This window comes from Alosa sapidissima, chromosome 17 (assembly GCF_018492685.1).
Source record: "Alosa sapidissima isolate fAloSap1 chromosome 17, fAloSap1.pri, whole genome shotgun sequence".
Taxonomy (NCBI): domain Eukaryota; kingdom Metazoa; phylum Chordata; class Actinopteri; order Clupeiformes; family Clupeidae; genus Alosa; species Alosa sapidissima.
Genome location: NC_055973.1, coordinates 2,092,226 through 2,115,234, shown reverse-complemented (window position 1 = coordinate 2,115,234; position 23,009 = coordinate 2,092,226). Strand labels below are relative to the sequence as shown.

Below are 23,009 nucleotides of genomic sequence, written 5' to 3'. Positions count from 1 at the left end.
TATGGACCTTGGAACCACTGCAGTAAAATGCAAGGCTTGGTCTTGGGCACTGTGCAGGAATTTGGGCATGAGCCAGGCTGTTGAGGATATTATGTGCTGTGAGTTTTCTGATTACTTCACACAAAGCTCATTTGCTTTAAGCCACAAAGATGGCTACATAAGCCACAATGTGTTGACAATTAGTGGTTCATTGCTGCGACAGACTCAAGACACTTAATGTTCAAAGTAAATGCTTGTTTGTTTGATGTTCTGCACATCAGCCCTTACTTCACTTGGACCTTGAATGAAAGCCATGCTTCTGCAAAAGAAGTAGGGGCATATTGCAACATTGCATCAAGTTTTCTGCACGTCTTTTGTAGGCCTACATTTTTCTATTGAATGACCTGATCAAACAATGTCATGAAAATATGTAATATGAGAAGGTAACTGATTGCTTTGGTGATTTGTAATAAAAAGATGTGATTTTTATTGAAAACATTGTATATTTACAACTTAATTTATCACAGTTGATGGTGACTATAGTACATGATATTGCTCCCTTAACCCGACACATCTGACACGTGTGTGTGTGTGTGCGCTCAACATGTCTACTTCAAACACAACCACACCCATCCACACATATGGATATTGCACTTTCATACACTCTTTTGCACCGAGGCTGCATTCCCCTGACAGAGCACCACAGCCTTCACTCCATACACCTACCAAACAGTCTTCCTCCCTTTTGAACTCTGATTGGTCCAGTTGCATGGTTCCCCTGTTCACCTTTGTAAGAATGAAGGCCTCAGCTTCACGTTTTTCTCTGCTCTCCTGGAGTACCGCTTGCTCCATGGCAGCCATCAAAGACACCTGTGGTTTTATTTATTTTTTTCTTCATTTTTCTAAAGTTACTGAACTACAAATGACTTGAGTTTTTTATTGGGCTCTATATGTAAGTCAGTTCTGCAGTATTCCCCCAACCAGTTATTTTTTTCCCCCTTCCCTTCTTTCAACAAAAAATCCTTAGAGAGAGTAACTCATGGACGCCTGCTGTGACAGCATCTACCAAAGTCTTAAAAACTCAAAAAGGAAAAAAAAAAAAAACAGCTCAGGCATAACTCAACAATCAGCTGGAGTTTGGCGAAGCCTGCCCGCACAGAATACTCCTGTAAGCGTCCACACTCAATACTTCCCTATGCCAACCTGCTTAACATGGGGGACCTTGGGGAAGGTGGGACTTGGATCATTTGAATATTTAAGAGGCGTGTGTGTACGTTGACTGTGTGTGTGTGTGTGTGTGTGTGTGTGTGTGTGTGTGTGTGTGTGTTTAGCCATGCCCTAGAATTGCCCGTAGGCGCAAACCCTAAATCCTCAGTCCATCTTAAGGCTCCGGTAGATATAGCGTATGAAGGTCAGCGAGGCCCAGAAGGAGACTGTGCCAAGCATGAGCGAGAAGACGAGCGCAGTCAGCAGCGAGTAGCCGAAGAACTCCACGCTCTGCACGGCGCCGCTCATGCTCGAGCGGTTGCGGTAATAGAAGACGGAGTAGACGAAGATGAAGATGCCCGTGGAGCCCGTGCTGAGCACGCTGCGCCACCACCAGCGGTAGTCCTCGCCCGACAGCAGGAAATAGGTGAGCGCCACCGAGATGCAGGCGCCTACCGAGAGCAGGATGGCGAAGACGCAGAGCAGGATGCCGTACAGTGTGTAGTGCTCACGGCCCCACACTGTGGCAAAGATGTAGTATAGCTCCACCGAGATGGCACTGGGGGGGGGGAGAGAGAGAGAGAAAGAGAGAGAGAATTGGAAACAAAAACAGAATTCTTCACTCAAGAACAGGGTGTGAGACAGGGCTGTCCTCCATCACCGACCCTCTTCAATATATATATATTAATGAATTGGCAAAAAGACTCGAGCAGTCAGCAGCTCCTGGCCTCCTATTAAATGTCTCCGAAATCAAATTTCTTCTTTTTCCGGATGACTTGGTTCTGCTGTCTCCAACAGAAGAGGGTCTACAGCAGAACCTAAATGTCCTGCACATTTACCAGTAGGCCACTTTTTTCCTTATATTCTCTTTTTCTCCAGTTGTGGATTTACTATTTTTATTGTATTTTCTTTTCCTCCATTTGTGGATTTACTCTTTTTATATTTTCTACAACATTGTAACCAGCAAGTGGATATGCGCCGCATTTTGTTAACACCTCTGAAGTGCTGAAAAGTTAAGAGTTCATTTAACTATTGCATCCAACTCTTTAAGCCGTATTTTTTTTTATCTCTTTTTAGGTCTTCTACGATTTCCTAACAGGAAGATATCTCACGTGACCGCAGTGTTGCGGTAATGCGGTTACCGTCCCAGCCCTGTGTGTGTGTGTGTGTGTGTGTGTGTGTGTGTTTATGTGTCTGTGTGTTATGTTTATGTGCCTGTGTGTGTGTGCGTGCATGCATGCATGCTTGTATATGCCTGTGTGTGCATGTACATTTCAACTTCATCCAGCAACCCTTCGCTCAACACCACCATCTGCAGGCCAATTTGTGTAGTCACTAAATGTACACATAAATTAATTTATTGTATTGCCCCCCATGAATGGAATTCCACAAAACTCTGGGCGACTGATCAAAATAAAAATCAATGGTTCAGTCATCCTTGTGGGGCTACATGTCCACCAAGTTTCATGCAGCTTAGTCTTTCAGTGTCCCGGGAACGGTTGACACAAAAAAATTAAAACGAGACATTGAGAACTTTGAAAAAACACTGGTAATTTATTTACAAGACGATTTATACAGACAGTACCTTCACAAAGTTTTCTGGGCACTTGCGTGTCACAGGAAGTTGATTGACGAGAAACTACAACTGATACGTGAATACTCACATTAGTAATGTTGACGGAAGACCGATACATGTGCATATAGCCTACGGACTGCAGCTTCAGCTGACATAATGGAGGATAAGATGAAGACAAGATGGTTCATATCACGTATCAGCTGTAGTTTCACTCTTTGTCGTCAATCAACTTCCCGTGACACGCAAGGTTTCAAGGAAAACTTTGTGAAGGTACTGTCTGTATAAATCGTCTTGTAAATAAACTGCCAGTGCTTTTTCAAAGTTCTCAATGTCTCGGCTCTCGGAAGTCTACCAATGAAGTGAGGGGCTACATTGATAATCGTAAATGGGGTAAAATAGTGATATATTTGCATGGCTAGCCCAATGCCCGAGGCACTCACATTGAAAGCCTGTTGGTAGCATCGGCTAACTAGCGCCGGATTTCAGAGTGCAGGGGACAAGCTGAGATGGTCTATGAGACAAAAGTTCACACTCAGCTCTCAAAGCATGGGGTTACTTGACAAAGGCATGCAGAATAACCAGACTGTAAATGGCATCTGTTCCATTCGATAGCTGTTAATAAGGAAGGAAGAGGAATCTCAATTTAAACTCCAGGTCTCTCAACCGGTCATGCTGTCTGTCGACACACCAATCTGGCTGAACCAGATAAACCAGAGAGGCACTTCTAACAGCACATGTACAAACATCCTCCACAATGACATTTGCATGTATCCCATTTAACTCTTAACCTCAGAAAATAGTACAGGGTCAGGAACCAGAAGTTCATGGTCAGGATTAGATAGTGTCTTCAAAACATTTTGGCAGTGCTAAATTTCTGTCGGGATGAATTAAGTATCATTCTAAAACTGATAGTTCCGGTCCTTGATTGTGATTGGCTGAATCGCGTTTGATGCCGTTGTAAAATGCAGAATAAACATACACCTTGACCGCATTGCGTTCTATATTACTACGCTACCATAACTTGGTACAAAAGTTAAAGTAGCTGCATCTCGACGTTGCTTGGCAACCATTCAGATAGAGGAAATATATTTATTGGCGGAAGAATGATTATCTAGGAATAACTCGTTATATTTCTAGTTGCTGTGGCTTTACTTTATGAAACTTGGCCAGGCATTTATAACAGTTTTAGAAAAGCAATAAGCCACTCAAGTCCGTTACAACAGCGAAGGGGGGTTTTGGGCACTCCGCTAGCGCGTCGTGCCTAACAACGCCCTTTAGCTGTTGTAGAATCAGTGTAACCTACGGCCTCTCGGAGCTTATTGCTTAAATCTATCCCAGATCTTCAAGTCTTGAAGAATCTTGCAGAGCTTGACACAAACATGTCGGACTGTTCTAAGGGACTTCTTGTGACTCACCTGAAAGGGAGGAAGCCTCCGATGGCCATGTGCACGGCAGTGTGCTTGTACCAGGGCTGCTGGGGGATCTGCCGGGGGATGTTGCGCGTGCGGCACGGCGCCTGGAAGCTGCCCGCCCGGTTCTTGCCCACGATGCCACCGATGACAGTGAGGGGGAAGCCCACGAGCATCCAGGCGCCTAGCAACAGCAGCACGGTGGAGGCGGGCAGGGCCTGGGTGGAGCCGCTCCACCAGTGGACCGAGTTCACCACGCTCCACGTGATGAAGAGAGGAGCTGAGACAAAAGATGAGGAGAAAGTGGGTGAGAGAAAGAAAAGAAAGAAAGGAAGAGAAAGACAAAGGAAAGGCGTGTGTGAGGGCTGTGGGTTTCAAAAGAATTACCACATTTCCACTCTCCCTATAATTTATTTTTAAATAACAAACTCAATTTGGTCTTTAGTGCTTCTAAAAATACGCTGACAAGTATTTTCAAGTTTCAAGTTTTATTGTCAGATATACTTTGCAGTATAGCAAAATTCTTGTGCCACAGTTGCATTAGTACAAGGAGGGGTAAATAAACACAGGAGGACAGTAGGGGGGACCTTAAATAAAGGGAGATGAAGAAGGACTGTGCAGTACCACACATAGCCAAACTATCAACACCATTATACGGCCATAAATATATATACACCCCCCCCACACACACACATATGCACACACATACACAACCACTATACTTGCATGCAAAGCATAAATAAAATCTCATGGACATGGGACATTTAGGATTCTGACAGCTTGTGGGAAAAAAACTGCCAGAGGGAAGCAGAGAGAAGAGGGAGTGAGCTGGATTGCTAGCATCCTTGATGATAGGGTCAGCTCTCATCCACACTGTGATGCATCCAGTCAGGACGCTTTTAATAGTGCAGCGATAAAAAGTTCACCAGGGTTTTTGTTCCCCCCCAAAGCTCTTTAGCCGCCTCAGAAAGAACAGTCTCTGCTGTGCCTTCTTGAGGATTAGAGTTGGGTATCGTTTGGGTTTTATCCGATACCGGTGCTAAATTGATACCTTTAAAATAGTGGCGGTGAAAAAACGGTGCCTTAACCGGTACTTTGTTTTTACAATAAAATGATCTAAAGCATGAATTGCTTTTTTTTTTATTGATTGCCTGGCGAGCCAGACCCACATTAAAATGTAGGGTCTGGGGACTCACCGTTGGCGGTGCTCAGTCCGAGGAGCGGGATAATCGGTTGTCTTTCCGGTTTGGCCAATTCCATCTGCACGCAATAGGACAACTCATGAATCCCATGCGTTTTCCCACCAGTGGAGCTAGTTGGCTAGTTCAAACTTTTGCCAACTTAAAAAAAGCTTAACTTGTGTCACGTTGTATGCCAACAGCAACATCCATCATCTTTGTTTTTTAAGTAGCAGGGAATTCAAACCGAACCGTTGCAACTCTGCCATCAATCATTCTGTTAAGCCCGCCTCACGTCTCTATACACGATGTGATTGGCCCTATCGAAGTTTAATTTTTCCAGCTCGCAAGCCAACGGAGAGTTGCTAGACTAGGCCGGGCAGCAAATTACATTTGCTGCCGCTAGGGTGCGTCTAGATTTCCAGGCTAACTTTTGGCATGATCTTCATATTAATTGTGATGCTACATGCTATATATGCTTTAAAGTAAGCTAGGCCTACTTTACTTGGCATAGGCTCATGCAAGCTGTCAAATACTGTTCACTAGCCTGGTGATGAACCCCTAAGCTTATGCTTATCAGAGTTCCTACACATTTTCCATTTCAAAATTCCATACTTTTTCCATACTCAAATTTTCAAACTTCTCGGTACATTTTTTTTTTAAAGTATATATTTTTGGGGCTTTTATGCCTTTAATGCTACAGGATAGTGACATGAAGTGAGTGGGAGAGAGAATCGGGGTGGGATCCGGAAAGGACCACGGGGCGGGAATCGAACCCGGGTCGCTGGCGTACGGTGCAGGTGCCCCAGCCAGTTGCGCCACGGCTGGGGCCATGGTACATTTTTCTGACCATATTCTAGACATTGTCAATGGAGTGTTCTACTAGCATTGTCAATGTTTATTATTAACTTGGTAGCCCTTGGATACTTTTTGTTGGGGGAAGTGCTGTGTTGGAAGGTGCACTCACACTTTTAGTTCTCTGTAGATACAGCATAGCCTACATATGTTGGAGGCTAGTGCACTGCTGGCAGAGGCCTCAGAAATCACCATAAACAATATTATTTGTTTGCAATAACAGTTTATCAGATAATGCAGTATCCATGTCTTGGTATCTTTTACAAAATTAAAAAAGTCTACCAGTGTTTTAGCCGAAAATAGCAGAGCTATGCAAACATACCAGTGCACAATGGTATAGGGCACGTAGAGCAGGGGTTCTCAATTTGGTTTTGGTTCCAGGGTCCCCTTGTGGGAGAATTTTTTTTCTAAGGAACCCCTTTCAATTGTATGTTGACGATGTGGACTGACAGTTAAGCTACACAACAGTAGGAATGGTTCATTATGACCTGAGTGAAGTGATTAGTCCTGTAGATGCAATAGTCTGGAAACACAAATATTTCTCCATACCCTTGTTTCTTTTTTCCATCCTTATCCAGACCTGGAAATTACTAAAATCAAATTCCATACTTTTCCAGGTTTTCCATACTGCGTAGGAACTAGGGCTGGGCGATATGGCTGAAAACTGTATCACGATATAAGTCATATCAGTCGATATCGATAATTATTTATTTTTTAAAATCTATTTCAGATAAGGACCAGAAGGAAAAAAAAAAAGTTCAACTTAAACACTTATTATTTTTAAACTTAACCTTCCTCTGATTTTAATCACCTTAGTTATCAAAGCAAACAGGGAAAAGAAATGTCAACACAATCATGAAAAACACATCTGAATTAAAAGCAGCACTGGTTGAAGCCTGGAAATATTGTAAACAAAGTAGCTTAATTTGCTAGTTTATCATAGTCTGGTTAGACTGTTCAGTTTCCCCACGTGTGTTTAAGTTTCAAATGAATACTTTTTCTCCTTGGGATAGGCCCGTTTGAGTCTTGGAAAATACTTTTCCATTGGCATCTGGATTGAGATGATTAGAACTTAGCAGTCAATTTGAATGCAACCGTTTTGAACAAATTTGTGCAGCGTGCTAATGATGCTAACCGGATTTAATAGCAATTTAGTCAGTCATCTTGCACGATTGTGAATGTTTGGACATGCTGGGGAGAGATGCGCCTGTTGAGAGGGAGAGGGAGAGGGGGAGAGAGAGAGAGAGAGAGAGAGCGCGGGGCAAGGACTCATTGAGAGTCTGTGTTGAGGTTGGCCTACTTCTATGGACAACGTAAGGCGGGAGGTGTGTGTTGCTTTTAATTATCAAATGTTCTATTGAACATATTTTTTATTGATATCGATTACATGTTTATTGCGATACATATCGCTATCGTTTTATCGCCCAGCCCTAGTAGGAACCCTGGCTTATACAGTGTTTTTGTTAGCTAACTGTATCTGGATGTGTTGCTATCAGAGTAGAACGTTAGAACTGGCGTTAGAACTTTTATATGATGCCTCATATAAAAAATAATAAAAAAAACGTCAGATTTAAGTGGCACCGAAATCCACGTTATTATTCGATGTAGTTACTACCGTTTGCGTTGGCACCAGTGCCATATTAGAACCGTGTTTCGGTTCCCTATTGAGGATACAGATGGAGTGAAGGGACCGTGAAAGGGAGTCGGTGATCTGCATGGAACTTGGCTAAACACCTCGCAGACATATCCCAACATTTTTGTTCAAAGAACGGCAGGTAAACGAATATGCTATAGAAAACACGACTACATGGTTAGTGCCAAGTTCTTCTCTTCTGTTTTAGTCTAGCCTAAACGAAACGAGTAAGGTTCTCTGGGATAAAGCGAACCTTCCTTCATCAATGAATTTTGACGAGACATAACGAGCTGTAATCATTTTGACGAGACATAACGAGCTGTAATCATAGGGTGCTAACGTGATGAAAGCGCAATGTTTACGCCAGAATAACATTACCATAACTTGTAAACAATCTATTTCATGTTCGGTCAGTACTACTGGTAATATTTGTCATGGCATGTAGACTGCAATTTGTTCAATAAGTATTGCCCAGATGTAGGATAGGCTACCCGAAATGCGCTAATTAAAGCCCACAGCATATAATACCACCAAAGCGTGTTGAGTCCTAATAATAATAGCGGCTTATTGTTACGTTGTAGCAAATCATGTTATCAAAGAAATAGACGTAGGCTAATGTAGGAATGCACACAGACATATTGCAACAGGTAATGGTGTAGGCCTATCTGACGAAGACCTGAGTGGTTGGAACGTCGTACTTGTACACTGGCCGCAAAGAAGACTATCCTCACATTTTTCCCTTTGCAACTGTCAAAGAAATCCCATGAACACGGGAAGGCCTAGGGAAGCCTATACTGTACATCAGATGGCCTAAAGATTAGGCCCCTCTGCATAGCATTCAGTGATTTGCATGCAGTAATTTCAACACTGACCTTGATCTAGCCTAGTTTGGCTATTTAAAGCTACTTTATTGGCAAAACACAACACAATGTAAATTAACTATAACAAAAAATAAAGGACTTAATCACACAAAGTAGGCCTACTATTTTACTGACTATAAAAATAATAATTATGTAGGAAGTTTAGAACCCAGAATTGACCTGCACACTACAAAAGTGCACCGAATTCAACACAAATGACTCAATACACTTGGAGGAGGTATGAGTCCTTTCTTTTCCAGATATCTTAGGATTTCGCCGTAGTATTGGTTCAGTATCGAGCATCGTGATATTTATGGCAGGTATCGTATCGAAGTCATAATTTTGGTATCGTGACAACACTACTGTAGTGTCATCTGCAAATTTGATGATGCTGTTGTTTTCATGCCTGAGACAACAGCCTTGTGGGATGCCAGTGTTGAGCATCAGCTTGGATGATTTCCTTATGCCTATTTTAACTAACTGGGGCCTGTTGGTCAAGAAGTCCAGCACCCAACTAAATATTGGGTTGCTCAGTACCAGGTCTCTGTGCTTTAACACCAGTTTAGATGGTACAACAGTGTTAAAGGCAGAGCTGTAATCAATTAATGAACAGCATCTAGACATAGGTGTTATTTTTGTCCAGGTGAGCTAGGGCAGTATGCAAGGCAATTGAGATAGCATCATCCACAGACCTGTTGTGTTTGTATGCAAACTGGAGTTGATCCAGGAAAGCAGGGAGGTGTGTGTTGATGTAAGCTGCAACCAGTCTCTCCAGGCACTTCATTACCACGGATGTCAGGGCGATGGGCTGGTAGTCATTCAGGCAAGAAACAGAACTTTTCTTGGGAACTGGTACTATTGTTGTTCCTTTGAAACACCGTGCACCGTGAAAGGGACAAGTTGAAGATGTCAGTGTAGACTTCATCAGGGTCGGCAGCTTTGCGAACATTAACACGTTGAAAAGTTTTGCTCACCTCAGCTCGACACCTGTTAAAGGTCACCTCCCGCTGGAAACGCACCTTCGTCCACCAGAATAGAGTTGTGAGACTCAAAACGAGCATAAAATGTATTTAGCTCTTCCGGAAGTGAGGCAGGGATGTCCGTAAGCAGAGGTGATGTCTGTTTATAGTCCGTGATCGCCTGCAGTCCCTTCCACAGACGACGGGGGTCACAGTCGCTGAAGTCATTCTCCAACTTATTCCCATACTGTTTTTTAGCCTCTTTTATTTTCCTTTGTAGCGCGTACCTTGAGATCCGTACATTGAGAAAGCCGCAGTCCTCTCCCTCAGGCTCAGGCGAACAGCGTTGTTAACCCAGGGCTTCTGGGGGGCGTTTTCATTGCAACCAACTAAGTTAGCAACTTTGTTGCTTGCAATGCAATTTCCCATTGCCAAGTTAAGTTGCCAACTAAGTTGCCAACAGGTTAGCAACTATGGTTTTGGGAAACGCCCCCCTGGTTGGGAAACGTTCGGACTGTTCGGGAAGGCACACACGAGTCCATGCAGAACCTGATATAATCTGACACCGAGTCGGCGTATTCGTCCAGGTCCGCAGGAGTTTTTGAACACAGACCAATCCGTTGTTTCAAAGCAGTCCTGAAGTTCAGACTCGTGTTCTGCTGACCAGCATTGCACTTCTCTCACTGCTGGTTGCTCACACTTTAACTTTGGTTTGTAGGCCGGCAGCACGAGCACTGACGAATGGTCCAATTTACAAAAGTGTGGGCGTGGTACAGACTTGTATGAGCCTTTCAGTGGGATGTACCAGTGGTCAAGAGTCCGATCACCCCTGGTGGGACAGGTAACATGCTGGTAGTATTTGGGAAGGACTTTTTTCAGGTTGAAGTCACCCGTTATGATAGGGACTGCTTCCTGGTACCTGACTTTCGTTTGCAGATGGCACCATACAGTTCATCAAGTGCCGCTGTAGCAGAGAATCCGCCAGGTTGTATGGCTCTAAGCCAGGTCTCGGTGGAAAAGAGTACACTGCACTCTCGCAAGTCCCTGCATGAGCCGATGCGACAGTGGAGCTCATCCAGTTTGTTTTCCATGGCCTGCAGATTAGCCAGCAATAGAGTAGGGATGGCCAGGTTGGACGCTATCGTATTCTGGCCAAAACGCCGCCTCATCTCCCTCTCCTCCTCCGATGAGAAGGCCTGATGTCCGATCCGCTTGTGGAGTTGCGAACAATTTCCATAGGTAATCCCGTTACATTAATATTGACTGTTACACTGTTTCTGATGTCTAGGAGAGTCATACGGTCATCGAGAATATGGCAGTTATGTACATGTGGAACAAAAAACAACAAAAGCTTGTCGCCATTGTACCAGAGGGGTAACAACTTAGCAAAAGAATGTCAACTTGATGTACTTTATTCTGATGTACAGTCTGAAAAGGTCAGATTAAATTGGTTCTGGTTGGCAAAAAAAATAAAAAATCAAGAGCTATAACCATATATATCTATGGCTATAACCTTTCATGAACTGCATCAATATGACAAGCACTCTTCCTAGACAAGGTTCTACTTCTCAGCTTTTACACCCTCAGTTCAAGTATACAGTCGGTGGGGCGGTGTCAGTGTGCTAGTGTTGTACACAGTCAGTGGGCTAGTGTTGTACACAGTAAGTATGTTAGTGGTGTATACAGTCAGTGTGCTGGTGTTGTACACAATAAGTATGCTAGGGTCATACAGAGTCAGTGTGCTGGTGTTGTACATAGTAAGTATGCTAGCGTCGTACAGAGTCAGTGTGCTGGTGTGGTACACAGTAAGTATGCTAGCGTCATACAGAGTCAGTGGACTTGGGACAGAGTGTGCTGGTGTGGTACCTGAGAAGAGACTGGAGGTGAGGATGATGTTCCAGACCCAGCGCTGGCCATGGATCTGCGTGTAGAAGCTGCAGGAGCAGTAGCCCGACACGCAGCTTGTCAGAGCGTACAGCACAATAGCAGCAGAGTTAATGGCGCCATGGCGATGGATGTTAAACATGCCCAGCAACGCCATGATGATGATTCCTACAGAGAGGGGAGTGATTACCAAGGGGGATGAGAAGTGGGGGTTAGGCTGAACCACGTTTGATGAAGCTACAGAACTCCTCGAGTAGTGACCATTTACATTTACATTTATTAATTTGGCAGACGCATATCCAAAGCGACTTAGAGCAACATTTAAGCTATTAACATTTAAGCATATTAACAACTAAGCTACAGAGCTACAGCTAAAGCAATAGAATAACATATACACTATTAACAATTAAGCAATTTAACATTTAAGCTACAAAGCTACAGCTATAGAATAACATTTAAGATACAATGCAGAGCAGACCTAACCTGACCAAAACCTGTTTGTTAAATTATTCAAATGAATAGAAATATATATTTTTTTTATCCTGATTGTTTACACAATTCCTCTTTTAAGCTTATAGTGACCTGTTAGTTACCTGTTGCAAGAGTAAGAAACTGTGCTCCGACACCCAGCACGGCACACAACAGACTTTTGTAAGGAGGAAAGCGGAAGACGTCTGTGTGGATAATTTTCCATCCGTTGTCCCCTTGGTCCAGATCATCGCAACCACCATCTTCCTCCACGTTATACCTGTTGATAGAGGGAACCAGAGCTGTTCATAAATGACAGTTGATTAAATCTTAAAATGTGCCTGTGCATAGGGGTATGCTGTCATATTTATGACAATATAAAGTATCAGCAGTGCTATCACACATCTCGGTCTGCGGTCATATTTATATTCCTGACAGCATAGGGGTAGCATCAGGTCAAAAGTCACTTTATCTGATAAGCAGGAGTTAAGCCTGTGACCTTGTTGTATTGGTTCTACATCCTTATTCATCTGTATGACAGATGGCTGGACAGAGGCATTAAGCCTGAAAAAACTTTTGTAAAATGCAAACTAAGAAGGAAGTACCACATAACTGTTGGCACAAACACACACACACACACACACACACAGCACATGTCCAGGGTTTCAAATTAAACTCAGTCACTTGTTCTCACACTAGTTCTGCTGCCTAAAATATACACACAGGGAAGGCACATGCACACACAGAGTCCTCTACTCCTACCTCCTCCCATTTCTTCTCATATTTTCTCAGTCCTCCTCAGATTCATCCTCCCCCAGTTTCATCCTAGCCCTGCTCTACTCCAAGACAATTAACAAATATGCATATTTGATCACTTGTGTATGTTCGATACACCTGGATTTAATACTGTATATTTGTGCTTGCCTTCTGCAGTCTGATAACTTAAAGGATAGGACAGGATAACTGATGTGATTACTATTATGACATCACTTGTACTCTCTACTCTAACCATGGGCTACTGCCTCCCTCCCTACATAGAGAGCTGTCTCACTAGACATGACTTTGGATTAAATGCATCTTTTAAAAATGAGCGTAGCACTCTAGAATCTTTGGGTAACACTACGGTATGACGTCAGCAAAGTCCTGACGTTAAACTAAATTAGCTTACGTAAGCTAGCAGGCTAACGGTATAAATTAGTTTTACGGCCGGCAGATATATCAGACCAGACGCTATTAATGGTTACAACAATGGCATAATCAGATAGTAAATTGTTTATTTCTCATCTCTAATCTAAGCAAAATAAGGTCACACAAATTACATTTTAAACAGATTCAGCAGCCATTACCGATGTCATCCGCCATGTTTGTTTACCTTTCACAGCTGTTTCAGACGTTGCCGCAAGGGATTATGGGTAGGAGGGAGCATGAAGTGTGCATCGATGCTGCCTCCAAAAATGACCGTTATTTGGGAATTCTAAGATATCTTAAAAGGCAGCAGAATTTGTTTTTTCGGTTTCGAACCGCACTTGCTGCCTTGCTCCCCAGTTAGATATCTTAAAAGGCAGCAACTTTACCCGTTTCGAACACACCCATAGGCTCTCTGCTTACCTGGCAAAGTCGTTCTTGAGCACGCGCATGAGGATGATGATGACGAAGCCCAGCAGAAGTACCACCAGCACCAGCGAGTTGATGATGGACAGCCAGTGGATCTCCAGCGTCTTGGGGAAGAAGGAGTAGTCGCGCAGGCGCTCTGCCCGCCGCACGTACGGCAGTGGGCTCTCAAACCAATGCACGCTGTATGTGTGCGTCACCGTCAGGCTGCCAGCCGAGCTCCCCATCCCCCCTGGGCTCAGCCCGCCGCTCTCGTCCAGGGGCACAGGCTTGACGTCCTTCACCGACACATTGGCGAAAATCACTGAGTCGCCATTGTACTCAATGTTGAAGTCCAGATGAGTCCACAGACCCACCTGTTAGGGGAAATGTTGAGAACCATGAGAACTGAAATAGATTTTGTAGAACAAGGATACCATAGCAAATGTGTTCACTACACCATCAGTCACTAGAAAGAGAAGGACACTAGTTGCTGTGTTAATAGTGTGAGATATACATTTTAATTGGGTGCCTGCTAACACTGCAACTATCATTTCAGTTAATGATCTGACTCTTGTAACACACATAAAAACAACATACAGGGACAATACATGTAGACTATAGACTTAGACTGTAGTGTATACAAAATAAACAAAATAAATACACTACACATTCAGCAAGGGACAAACACTGACAACAAAAATAAAACAACAATAAATTGACAGGGGAGTGATTGGGATGGAGGAGGAGCAGTTATTGAGTAGGAAGGAAAAGCAAGAGTGAAAAGGTGAGCAACACAAAAATTACTTTACACAGAAGACCGTCCCTGATGTCTCAAGAATAAGAGTGTGTCAGAGTGTGTGTGTGTGTGTGTGCGCGCGCGCTGTGTGTATGAGAGAAGGAGACAGAAAGATAAAAGAGAAAATAGGGCAAAAAATTAGAAACCTTATGGCTGTGAGGAAGGAAGCCACTCTCCTCCATGTAGCCCACAAAGCCCCAGATGGGAATGTCATCGAGGACAAACTCAAAATAATACAGCTCCTCCACAGCCTCTCTCAGCTGCTCCACCTGTGACCAGAAAACAGCTCAGTGTGCAGCCATTAAGAACCTGTGTCACTGAACAGCCTGAACCAACAGCCACCAAAACACAAATAGTCAGTTTTATTTGGTTCCACGTGCATGCAAGAACCAGCTTAAACTGCTGTTCTTAATCAGTTGTTGGCCAAACAACTAAAAAAATAATCAAAACAGCAGCAAGTTCTTGTTTTAACAGTGAGCATAGATTGCTGGTTTACCTCTTTCTCGTTGAGGGTTATTTGGCACAGTGTTTGTCTGTCTGTGTTCTCCCTGAAGCGGATTTTGTATAGCGACTCTGCCATTCTATCTCCATCTAACACCTCTCCAAGGCTTAAGGCTTTATGGCGCACCTGAGCAGGACAAGAGTCATAAACTGCAACGCACCAACTCAAGATATGGAAAGACATGGACATTACAGTTACATTTATTGTTGGCCACGTGTCATGTTTGTTTTCTAGTAGACTTCATGTGACTTACCTGTTCTGGCCTACAGACAGGTAAGGTGTAGAAGTGATACGTCTCCTGGGGATTGTGGTAAGGACCAACTTTGTTGACGTAAAGGGTGACTGCATCTCCTTGGTTGTAGCTTGCCGTACATCCAATTTGAGATAGAAGGCAAACAGCCAAGACGCAGTACCTCCTCACTCCATTGGAGTACTGATGGCTGGATAAACCCAACCTTGGCGTCATCTCGACTCCTGGTGAATGAAAAACGTTCACCTCACTGCGTCAAAACATACACTTACGTTACTTAATAGCAGCAAAATGTGAGTTATGCAAACGAACTTTTTTCACGTTATAATGTCCTATAACAACCAAGCTAACCACGCTAGCTAGAATTCTAGCTAATTTTGCAAGGTGGCACTGTGATGTAGCAACATTTCATAAAAGTGCGACAACACATCCTTCGCTTCACTTGATAAATAATAACGTTATCGGAAAAAATACATTTTGACGTTTTTAGCATGCAATTTCCGTAGTTAACGGCGGTTGACAGCTAGCAAGTAAGCAACTTGTGTTGGTAAGCTAACTTAATTGGTCTGTCTGGCGAAATGTTGTCAAGATGAAACCAAATGGCGAGATATAAGCATACTCGACCGATGTTCTCATATCGTCGTCAAAACATGTCAGTTCTGCCGTGTTTTTAACATAATTTCCGTGTTGGCACTTAACTCTTATTGTAACGTTACCGCAGCTTCCTCCAGTAGGCTATGATAACGTTAACAAACCTGTCGGTGCTGCTTGGAGGATTTTTCGGATTCCAGGCCTGGGAACAGTCACTTTCTCTTATCCGTGTTTCTGAGAAACTGTCCAACTCAAATAAAAATATTCCATAACATCTTCTTACGTACGTTCAAATTAACAATAGTGCGAGGGCTACATTCGACCCCTAAATTGATTGTGCTGTTCAAAACGACATGATGCCGTGCTGAGTGCCGTGAAACAGCCTACTCCACGTCACCTTAAAAATCAAAATAATGTCGACTACTTTTCCGGAGTGGGCGGGGCAAAACGCGCTACACACCTCCACCTGCTTATATAATGCTAATATCAAAATAACTGATTTTGTTTTTAGATGTATTAACACAAAGAAATATTCTCTTTAAAGTGGACATTACAGTTTGTCCCGACAGTGGCCGCTTGTTTGCTGTTGTCTACCCTCTGGATACCATACAGCCCAAACCAATCGTATTAAACCAGCGCAGATATCAAAGATCCGCTTTAACCCTCTCTGCAGATATGTTTCCATTTCTTTCCCCTGATCCGGACGAAATAATCATTATCGAGCAATCGATTCTATGCAACAGAAGCTGGATCATCACTCTGTATCGTGTAGTAATGCCTACTTTTAGAATTTCGCGCGAAAACAGACGCATTTTCTTCGCGCCGGTGGTAGTGAGATCTTTCTAGCGTGCGAGGGTAAGTTTTACTCCTACGAATTGAATGTCAAAAATGCCTACATTGAAATTTTGACAAACTTTTTTACGCTGAAGGTCTACTGGTGTTTGTCTGATAAGCAATATCGTATGTTTTTCTCAGTCATGCCCATGTCGAAAAAGAACCTGTAGGCTAACCTACCTTCAGTTGTTATTGTTAACGTTAACGTTACAGCAATTCTGTAGAGTAATCTCTGAATTATCTGAGAGCTCTGAATTATTGCATTTGTATCGTAGTCATAATAACGCTATGGGAATACACGGGCTTGCAAAGTTGATTGCAGACCATGCAGCCGCAGCCATCAAAGAACAAGACATCAAAAGCTTCTTTGGTAAGTTCGACAGATGTAACCGTGTCCCTGTTTGTTAAGCATAACCTTGGTAGGTGAGGGCAGACAATTAACAATAATTGAGTAAAGCCTCTCCTTATGGCCTTGAATTGCAAAAAACTTCATATTGCATTTATTGACAAGGCATGCCTAACGTTTGCTCTTTTCACGTTCTGTTAACACCCAGGGCGAAAGATTGCTATTGATGCATCGATGTGTATCTACCAGTTTCTTATCGCGGTCAGACAAGACGGCAATGTTCTACAGAACGATGATGGAGAGACCACAAGGTACTGAAAGCACGTGTCTTACATTGTACACTTCGGATGTACTGTACATCTGTTTAAAGAAACACGCCACCCAATGTCAGTTGTAATATATGTTCTTACCTTAACTTTCACGAGTTGAGTCATACCTCTCCCGTGTCAGTACGTTCACTCGAACGCTCTGGTGCGCGGCGCGAATGTGTTAGCATGTTGCTATGCTAGCGGGCTAAAGTCTTACATTGGCTATGTTGTAGCCTATCCCCAGAATATCAGCAGCAAACTCGGTCTCTGTCTCGCAAAACAGTCTCCAAATAAAACGCACATTCTGCCAGCTTGTGCAAATATATCATCCAAAATGCTTGATTGCATTCTCCACATTTTTAGCTAAACTTTCATGTACCACATCAGCATTTTTGTTAAGTGAATCTTTTGTAAATTGCTTTACAATAGCGTCGGGCCCTGTCAGCAGCCTTCGGCTTGCCTCTTGCCACATTCACCTCCCTAAACAGAACCAACTTTACGTTGACTTCAACCTGTGTTATATCCTAGATGGCTGGGTTATTTTGTTTCGATATTAGCCTATATATAAAACACTAGTAATTGTAGCCTACCATTCAGGGAATAGGCATTTAAAAAAGAGACAGAGAGTGATGACTCAGAAATGACATCGGGCGATGGCAGTGCGAGATGTTCAGAGCGTAAGAGCTAAACCTTCTACTCGATAACATCCAGCGGAAAAAGAAGGTATAAGAAAAGTTGTCGGAAAACTTAGATGTGTAAGGCAAGCAAGCAAGTTTGGCAGTTGTTACTAAAAATGTGAACATGCACGTTGCACTGTTGTGCGGTGGACAGAATGAATGGAGTCGGCGTTTCTTTAATATCGAGGCGTTTGTCCGATCGGCCTGCTGGTATAAAATTAATTGCGCTGTCTGTCTGAAAAAGACTCGCTCTCCTCCCGTGCAGTCAAAATGAATGGGAGTCTTCAGAACAGGCTTGTCATAGTGTCACCCTCACATGACGGTGCGTAAAGTAGCCTATAATGTGAATGACTTGTTATTTTATCAAGGATTTCTTTCTTTTTGCAAAAAAATAAAGTACAATAGGCATTAAGTAGTAGGGCAGCAGCATGTTGAAATTATGTGGCAAATTGCGTTTTTTATTACAATGATAAAATTGTAAAAGGACGTGACCGAAGCTGAGGCAAGCCAGGCAATAGGCCTATAGGCCCGACGGTAATTGTAAAGCAATTTACAAAAGATTCACTGAACAAAAATGCTGATGTGGAACATGAAAATTTAGCTAAAAATGTGGACAATGCAATCAAGCATTTTGGATGATATATTTGCACAAGCTGGCAGAATAGGCAACATGCCGATGTGCGTTTTATTTGGAGACTGTTCTGCTGAATTTGCTGCTGATATTCTGGGGATAGGCTACAACATAGCCAATGTAGGACTTTAGCCTTGTTGGATTCACGATCGTTTTGCGTTGTGTTTTAGTTCTGATGTCTGTACTGAAGATGGTCAATAAAGCTTGACGGCTGGATCAGGATCGGTGATTAAAAGAATTTATTGTAGATGGTACAACACTCACTAACCGAGCACAGGCTAAGTCTCAAACAGTAAAACTGCACAGAGTCTAACAGGTGTGGTAGTTAGTAGAAGCGGGTTGCTGCTGAGCGTCTTGGCATAAGATGCTCCCCGAGTCGCTTCCTCGATCCGTCTCGAAGTCCAAACCTGAGACAAAGCCTGTTATACTAAAATCATATCAACGTAAATCATGCCAACGTGGAAGGTACCAGCCATAGCTCAAAAATAATAGGAAAAGTACTAGCCCTGAAAACAGAATAACAAGGTGCTATCTCATTCTGCCCATGCTATCACTACGGCCATGAACATGGCAGTCTGACCTGTTGATGGTAAATCCTATGTGCAGCCACACAGGCGCCTAAGGATTAGAACTAGGGAGTGAAACAATGGCATGTACCTCTCCACGTCTCTACTACACACAAAAGTAACACAAAAGTAACACAGATGAACACATCAGAATACATACAGAAATACCCCAGATTTCTAGTCCCCCCCTCTTGATCAATTAAAAAACACAGATTTTTATAGATCATACAAAACAAATAAAAGGAGTCTGATGTGGTCTAAAGAACAGAGGACAAACCAAGACAAGATTACTTCTCTAGCACTTTGAAAAGGAGGAAGTGCCGGTGTCTTAAAAGAAAAACATAATAACTGATTTCGTTCCGGAGGATTGTCTCTCACATAAAAAGGAAAGGAATCAAACCCACATCCTCGGTTCATCCCGAGGCTGGGCAGGAGGTACTCTAACAGGGGCCAATCTTGGAGCGGTAGTGGTGGCACGCTTAATGATACACAACACCACTTGGATTGCTAAGTAGATGACAAAGATGGGAATGAGCAGGGGCATAATGAACTGGACAATCTGAGCAAACAGGGGCCCACCCCAGCTACTCAACCAACCTCCCAGGGACCAGCTACCATTATCCCGCTTAAGCTGCTGCACGTGGGTGTAAATATCTTTGATGTAATTGGAGACATTACCGGTCGAGTCAGGCACATAAGTACAGCATTCCTGTCCAATCAGAGCACAAGCACCTCCCTTACTGGCCAAAACCACGTCCAGGCAGAGTCTATTCTGAAGGGCAACCTGTCTTACTGCATACAGTTCTCGGTTAATGTCTGAAAGAGCGCGTGCAGTGTCATTAGCTACTACATCAACAATGTGTACCAGGTCTCTAATCTCATCAAGCGCCACAGTTAGGCCATAAGTTGGAATTAAAGCGGCAAAGAATCTCTGTGTCGGGGTTGCAACAGTACTCAGTGTTTCCCCTAGAAATTTTTCCAGCAGCGGTGCTATTACTTGGGGGGGTTGCGCATTTTTTTTTAATTTTTTTTTTTTTATATCATACCTTCGTGTTTCTTTTGTGGACATTTTCAGCTTTCTTTTACATTATTGGTTAAAAATGATAGAAGAAAAATGAAATGGCACAACCCAGAAAAAGATTATTTACAATTTATTTAAATTTGTCTTAATGGCAAAGGCCACACCCAATCTGCGAGCACTTAATTTTTCTGGGCTTTTCAAAGAACATCTCTAAGGCTCTTTGGTAATTGAATTGAATTGTTGGGGGGCCATTAATGCTGACACGCATGCACGTAGCCAGATGCTCTCCTTGTAGTCTATTTCTCAGTCCCAAAACAACAAACCCACGTATAAAAAAGTAAATACTCACTTTTCTTCTACATCACTCCCACAGTTACCATACAACTCACTCACAATTAACTCGAAAAGGACCTAGGCTACTTGATTGAAGTGCGACCGTTCGTCTCACCGTCAAGAGAACGCTGAAGTTATGAGAACACGTCTTTCTGATAAGAGAATGTAGGCTCCTATGTCTAATGCCGCAAACGTAGAAAAGGTTTGTTTGTGATAGCCTATTATAGCTAAGTGGACAGAATTTAGGCTATACGTATATGCCAACATATGCTCATATTTCCTTTAACTATCAGAAAGTTTAAACAGGCCTAGACTGTGTTCGCCTAGCTTTCCCATGCAAACATTACATGTAGCCCTACGCTAACGTTACAAGTCTAGGCTACAATTAACGTTAAGACCATACACCTTGTAGCACATTGGTTTACTCTATTGCATTACTTACGTTTTAATAATTTGTCGTTGAATGTTGATGGAGGCTCATCTTTGGGAAATCAGCTCTCTGGATAAAATTGTCAACCGGAGCAAGAGAGTTGACGACACCGGACGTAAATCCAATCAGCAGAAAGAACCGCATCACAACAGTAGGCTAAATCGCAACAAACTTTTTTCCCCCCATGTTAAATTCATTTCGGTAATCATGAATTGGTTTCTTTTATTTGATGTAGGCTAGGAGAGGAGGATGCATGTTTCACATTAGTGTCAATGTGTCAAAGCAGGCTTTGGATCAGAGGAATTGCTCAAGCTTAACATATGACATAGGCTACAAGCGAATTCACGGCATACAAACAGCTTCGTGATGAAATATAACTAATATCATTTTTTATTGTCACCAGGCCTATAAGTAGGCTATTTATTGTGTAACCTACAAGTGAAAGATGACTCCATAGGCTACACTGTGGCGGAGCAAGACCCCATCAGTCGGATAGCTAAACAATGTAACCGTGTTCAGAACGTAGGCTAGCCATATGGGCTGCAGACTTGTCTTTGGGCTTGTAATCACCTGACACATCATGCCGCATATAGGTCCTGAATAATGAGAGGCTAAGTGCAGATTTGATGCACTTAACTTACTCAAGACTTTCAGAAAACAATTTCGAGATGACGTTGGCCGTTGTGCTTTTACAGTGTGTCAAGTGAATCTCGTGATATTATGTTGCAGCGGCGCTGAAAATCCAGCGGCGGCGCTGCGCCGCTGTTAAATACACTGTAGGGGAAACACTGGTACTGTGATCCCCAAAAGTGTCACGCTTAGTCCTAGGGTGTATGGATGTTGACTCACCCACCAAACGTTCCCTCCCCACAATCCTCACAGCTGGAACAACATAAGATAAATAACAGGAGCCTTGCCAATTAGGGGGAAGATAGGAATATGCATACTGTCCACACACAAACATGGAACCACGTACAGGGGCTAGTGCATTAGTGACGACCGTGCTTCCTGGCGTTCCACCTGGAACACGCATCATCGGGGGAAGGGGAATAAGGACCACTTCACCTGACTGTTCAATGGAAACCTCAGTCTGTCCAACCTGAACTTCATATGGGCAGATGCTCTGACCTACCACCGACCGTCCACTCTTGTCGGCCACCCAACAGATCACACCACGTGGGGCATAACTCAATTTAAGCTTAGTGGGGGGCCCTCTGGCCCATGGAGGATTGGGAAAGATGTCATCAGGGGAACCATTTGTAGTACTGTTAAAGGCTGCTACATACTCTGGGATGGTAAAGGGGATGGCTATGTAAGGATACACTTCAGAGGCAGATGGCATTAACCCGCATACCCAACACGAATGCTTACGCTTGGCCTGGGCCAACCCATGAGCCGTCTTCAGAAAAGTGTTGTCCTTGTGCACATCATGATGGCTGTCATACAGAGTATCAGTAACAATAACCAGTTGACACAGGATAACAGCACAACAAAACAACATTCTCGGTGACATTTTTCAGTTGATAAAGGAGACACACAACAACAGTTACACAACACAGAATTCAGTGAGCTGATCGCTGTTAGAGAACGATGGAGTTGAGGATTCCTTTGGGAAACAGAGTCTTTTTGGGGAGAAGTGAAGGAGACCGGCAGGCAACAGTTCAGTTCAAAGGCAAAAGTCTCTGTCCTGGATGATGTCCGTGGCTTCAAGCAACTTCATGGGTACATGTGGAGTGAAAGTAAAGATCAGTATCAGTTGGAGGATAGTCATGGTTGCAGTGAGAACAGTCATATAATGATTAAATGTAATGTATAATCAAGTTATAGTATTGATTGTAACATGACAATATAATATGCAAGCAAATAATGATTAAACATTTCACAGGTATATGTAATCACTCCTGAATTAGATAATGGCTAATGCCAATAATAAAAAAAAAACAGGTAAGACTTGTCCAAGTCTATCACCTTTCTGAGCATGAGTTTGTGTCACCAAGAGTCAATTAGCACAACACTCCAAGCAGGCTCGGTTTTACAGGGAAAGATTCTACACTGGTGTCCCTACCCTTTTCATTTTTTCCTCTGACCTCCCGTGAAAACAACAAATCCACCGTCAAAATGAAA

General features: G+C 43.1%; 2 protein-coding genes across 4 annotated transcripts in view; one reads left to right on the top strand and one right to left on the bottom strand.

The window, feature by feature from the left end:
• Positions 1 to 439: 439 nt before the first annotated feature.
• Positions 440 to 16,331, bottom strand: tm9sf1 (transmembrane 9 superfamily member 1). Of its 2 annotated transcripts, none has more exons than XM_042068040.1 (9): positions 15,848 to 16,331; positions 15,152 to 15,372; positions 14,893 to 15,024; positions 14,543 to 14,665; positions 13,616 to 13,974; positions 12,133 to 12,287; positions 11,522 to 11,707; positions 4,177 to 4,450; positions 440 to 1,744 (listed from the first exon to the last, which is right to left on the bottom strand). In XM_042068040.1, exons 2-9 carry the CDS (start codon positions 15,362 to 15,364, stop codon positions 1,351 to 1,353), a joined length of 1,836 nt encoding a protein of 611 aa, XP_041923974.1. In that variant the 5' UTR covers positions 15,365 to 15,372; positions 15,848 to 16,331; the 3' UTR covers positions 440 to 1,350. The 2 variants fall into 2 exon arrangements, with proteins under 2 accessions (XP_041923974.1, XP_041923973.1); XM_042068039.1 differs by having other exon boundaries at positions 15,904 to 16,331.
• Positions 7,825 to 23,009, top strand: part of fen1 (flap structure-specific endonuclease 1) — a 40,240-nt gene continuing 25,055 nt past the window's right edge. Inside the window, exons 1-3 of one of the 2 annotated variants that reach the window (XM_042068071.1) lie at positions 7,825 to 7,978; positions 16,849 to 16,943; positions 17,128 to 17,230. In XM_042068071.1, coding sequence (XP_041924005.1) covers positions 16,862 to 16,943; positions 17,128 to 17,230 — 185 coding nt within the window. In that variant the 5' untranslated portion in view covers positions 7,825 to 7,978; positions 16,849 to 16,861. Of the gene's footprint in view, positions 7,979 to 16,440; positions 16,595 to 16,848; positions 16,944 to 17,127; positions 17,231 to 23,009 lie in introns of those variants that run through there. The other variant, XM_042068070.1, reaches the window with a different exon arrangement.